The sequence below is a fragment of the Vigna angularis genome, chromosome 3 (genome assembly GCF_016808095.1).
Source record: "Vigna angularis cultivar LongXiaoDou No.4 chromosome 3, ASM1680809v1, whole genome shotgun sequence".
Taxonomy (NCBI): domain Eukaryota; kingdom Viridiplantae; phylum Streptophyta; class Magnoliopsida; order Fabales; family Fabaceae; genus Vigna; species Vigna angularis.
This window is the reverse complement of record NC_068972.1, coordinates 27326074-27329710: the sequence shown is the minus strand read 5'-3', so window position 1 is coordinate 27329710 and position 3637 is coordinate 27326074. Positions and strand designations below refer to the sequence as shown.

General features: G+C 37.7%; 1 protein-coding gene across 1 annotated transcript; it reads right to left on the bottom strand.

Annotated features, from left to right (window-relative positions):
* Positions 1-604: 604 nt before the first annotated feature.
* Positions 605-3421, bottom strand: LOC108320217 (DNA topoisomerase 6 subunit A). The gene is made up of 2 exons (XM_017551586.2): positions 2830-3421; positions 605-1960 (listed from the first exon to the last, which is right to left on the bottom strand). The coding sequence occupies exons 1-2, from the start codon at positions 3334-3336 to the stop codon at positions 1214-1216; spliced, it is 1254 nt and encodes a 417-aa protein (XP_017407075.1). The 5' UTR covers positions 3337-3421; the 3' UTR covers positions 605-1213.
* Positions 3422-3637: the final 216 nt, after the last annotated feature.

The window sequence follows — 3637 nt, the reverse complement described above, 5'->3', positions numbered from 1 at the left end:
TAAATATTTTTTATATTTTATTTTTCTTAAATTTAAATAAAATTATTTGAAAAAAAAATATTTAAAATAAAAAATCATTTTTAAAATACAATACAATTCAAATCAAATTAATCATTAAAATATTGATGTCATGTAAACTTAAATAAATTACACAAAAATATAAATTTCATAAAATTTCTTTTTAAAATAACTTTAATTTTATAAACCTAAATAAAAAATAAAAATATATAATATTAAATTTTAAATAATTTTTTAAAATTAATAATTTGTTATTTATAACTTTATTTTGATCACTTGATTTAAATAAAATATTAAAATAAAATTCACAAATAATTATTATACGAAAAAAAAGTATAAAAAGATAATTATAAGCAAAAATATATCCCATGATACGCATTCTCAACCCCATCAACAAATTAGTAATTAAATATCAGTACTCATTACCATCCCAACCAATACTTGAGTGTTCTCCCACTGGGCCATGTTTAGCCAAACCAAAATCAGATAGCATTTAGTGTTATTTTCCAAGCAGCACTATCGCTAATCAGATACAATCAATTCAGTTCTGAATTAAGAGCAACATCAGGTGAAAGTCAAGCAATTCTAAAGCACTCAAGTTTTATAATTTGATAAACTCGGTACCACATTTACTGATGGAAGAACAGGAAAACAAGACAGAAATTTGTAAACTCAATCAAAACAAACAGACTACAAACTTAACTTTGGAACAATTTAGGATACTTAAAATTAATCCATGTTCCAAGCGTAAATTGGGTGGAGATGCTACCTAGCTGTTGGGGACAAGTAGTGGAAAACAACCATTTCAATCCTAGATACTAATATATCACTCAGAGGGTAAAACCTTGTACTGGTCGAAGACAATTGCATGAGGCCTATAATGCTTCCAGTTTGGAGCTAGCTCGAACAAAACACAAGCATTTCAAAAGTAGTTGAGTCTTATAATTCAATAAATCTGGTCCCCTGTTAAGTGAGGCAAGAACAAGAAGAAACAGCAAGACAAAATTACAAACGCAATCTGAAAAACATAGACTGTCCACATAATTTTTAAACTTCTTTTCAATGAATGATTCTTCGGAACTCATCCACGTTCCACTGTAAATTGGGTGGAGATGGTACAACATGACTAAGCGGTTGGGACTAGTGGCATAGCATAACCACCATTCTAATTCTTAGTTATTACATTACTCACGGGTCACAGCCAGTCCTTCTGCTGCAACTTCAAGGGCAAATAGACTTCTGAAAGATATTGAAAACCAAAGGTACTCAAAGCCTGTATTTCAGCCTTCTGCTTAGTTTTGACCATCAAAGTCAATTCCTCAACCCAACCTGGATTTTTCTTCACAAAATCCTCCTCCAACATGTCCTTCCCAGTCTTAATATCCTGCTCCGTCATTGGCAACCTACACTGCTCAGGTATCTTGTACTTGTCCAAATCACTAGGCCTAACCCCAAGCCACTTTATATCAGGGGTAGTCAAGTTGGCACTGTCATAGGACATGTTCTTTGACCCACACCCATAAACCGACAGAATCTTCAGCCCATAAGGATCACTGTCAACAAGAGCCAGCACTGGCAGCTTCAACTCCGTCTTCATCTTCCTCAAGAACAGCCTAGTGGAAACATCTGGCTGGCCCTTTGCAGTTACAATTATACATGGAAAGCGGTTGTAGAATCTATCCTCAGCCAACCTCATATAAGCAGCATCCTTCTCCACCAACAGAATGAACAAAGCATCGCTCTGCATATCCCCAACTCGGTCAATATTCGGTGGAATGGCCTTCCCTCCCATCCCCATTTTAGTGCAATCAATCATATCCCCATTGTCACTGAAAATTAACCTCCCAACCACCACCCCTTTCTCTGCAGCAACAACATTGAGGCTGGACCGAGTGCATCCCAGCATGCATGAAACATCATCCAGAACAGCATCGGATTGGATCTGATTAACAATAAAATTTGTTGCATTGCTAATTTTTTTTTTAAAAAACCAATATCATTAGAAAAATTGCTAAACGATTATTTATTTGAGTTAATGATATTTTTTGTTTCTATTAGATTCCCAATTGTTGCTTTTTGTCCCTGATTTTCAAAAGGCTCCACTTTGAAATCCCTACATTTTCTAAATACCCAAACTTATAGTTTAACAATCTAGTTCTGTTACTGTACAATTACTTTACCATCTTTCTAACTATCATTCATGAAAAAATAGATTTGGCCCACTTGATAGACAGATTATCAAGCAACTTAAAAAAAAAAAATATTTTACTAGAGACTGCAGATTCCCCTGTGGGTGGCAATCTCAAATGACAGAGACCACTCTATGCAGCAAAATTCTCTCTTTGAATGTCTAACGCACTTGTGTCTAACAACATTTTATACCGCCAGTTAAATTGAAACAGGCTAGTAGCAGTTGATCCACACAGTCAGTTGTTAGACTACAGAGTTAAGCAGATTGTTAACTAACCTAAGATTCTTCACAAATTAAAATCAGTTTATACATGAATATAAAAAATCATCCTTCAGATACGCCAACACTACAGAAATTCTACAAATTAGGTTTCACATAAGCTAAAATTAGCTCTTAGAGGAACACATTAAAGTTTTCCGTATTATATTTTCTCACAAAAGTCGAAATGAAGCAACTTAATCAAGCATGCTAAGAAACGAAAGCTTGGTATGATGCAAATCTGTAAATGCAGGCATGAAAAGTAGAGGTTTTCAAAGTCAGGACGATGACGACAACAAATAAGATGGCCATATTTTATTGATTGGAAGAGAAGTGGGATGCTATGAATAGATAGATGATACCTGGTCTTGGAAGAGTTTGACGTCGGTGTAGAAGAGGTCACGCTTGGTGACATGGATGCCTTTGAGGCAGAGCTGGTGGATGAGTTGGAGGATGCGGGCGGTAATGGCGGACTTGCGCACGGTGGAGATGTTGGCGAAGGGGCGTTGGGAGGACTTGTCCTTCAGCACGATGCGGTCCAGTTCCGCCACGTAGAGCTGGTTGGCGGCGGAGCGCGACGGCACGTCGAAGGAGAAGCCCTGGCCGGAGATGATGGAGTGCGCGATCTTCAGGATGAGGGACTCGATATTGGACTGCACCGAGGAGAGGGACAGGTCGGCCACCTCGCGGCACCGGAACGGGAGGGTCAGGTCCTGGAGCGTTAGGGCATGGGGAACCGAGGAGGAAGAGGATGCGGTAGAGAAGTCTTTTAGGGTTTCGAGGATCGATGCGTCGGGTTTCAGCTTGTTCTTGAAGGGTTGTTCGTCATCGATTGAATCCTTTCGCCGGCGTTTTTTGTTGTCTGCCATTGACGGGCGGGAAATGACACGAAACGAAACGCTGGATTTGACCCTGGTAGTGAGTAGGACTGAACGAGTGTTGTTTGCTTGCTTTAATTTAGTTCTTATTTTTTTCTTGGATAAATTAAGTCTTAAAATTATTATTTTTTTAAGGTTTAAATTCGGACGCTATGTTTAATTTGGTTATAATGCGTTAAGATTGTACTGAGGTAAGATACTAACTTTACAATGTGTTACTATCGAGGGCGGACAACCGACCAGGAAGGTTTTAGACAGTGCCGATCGGGTAGAAGCAAAGCTAATATATCCG

Excerpts from the sequence above, each read along its gene's own strand:
- LOC108320217 (XM_017551586.2), bottom strand. The coding sequence starts at position 3,336 with ATGGCAGACAACAAAAAACGCCGGCGAAAGGATTCAATCGATGACGAA. Across the intron at positions 1,961-2,829 it reads TCAAACTCTTCCAAGACCAG|ATCCAATCCGATGCTGTTCT; the intron begins GTATCATCTATC and ends ATTGTTAATCAG.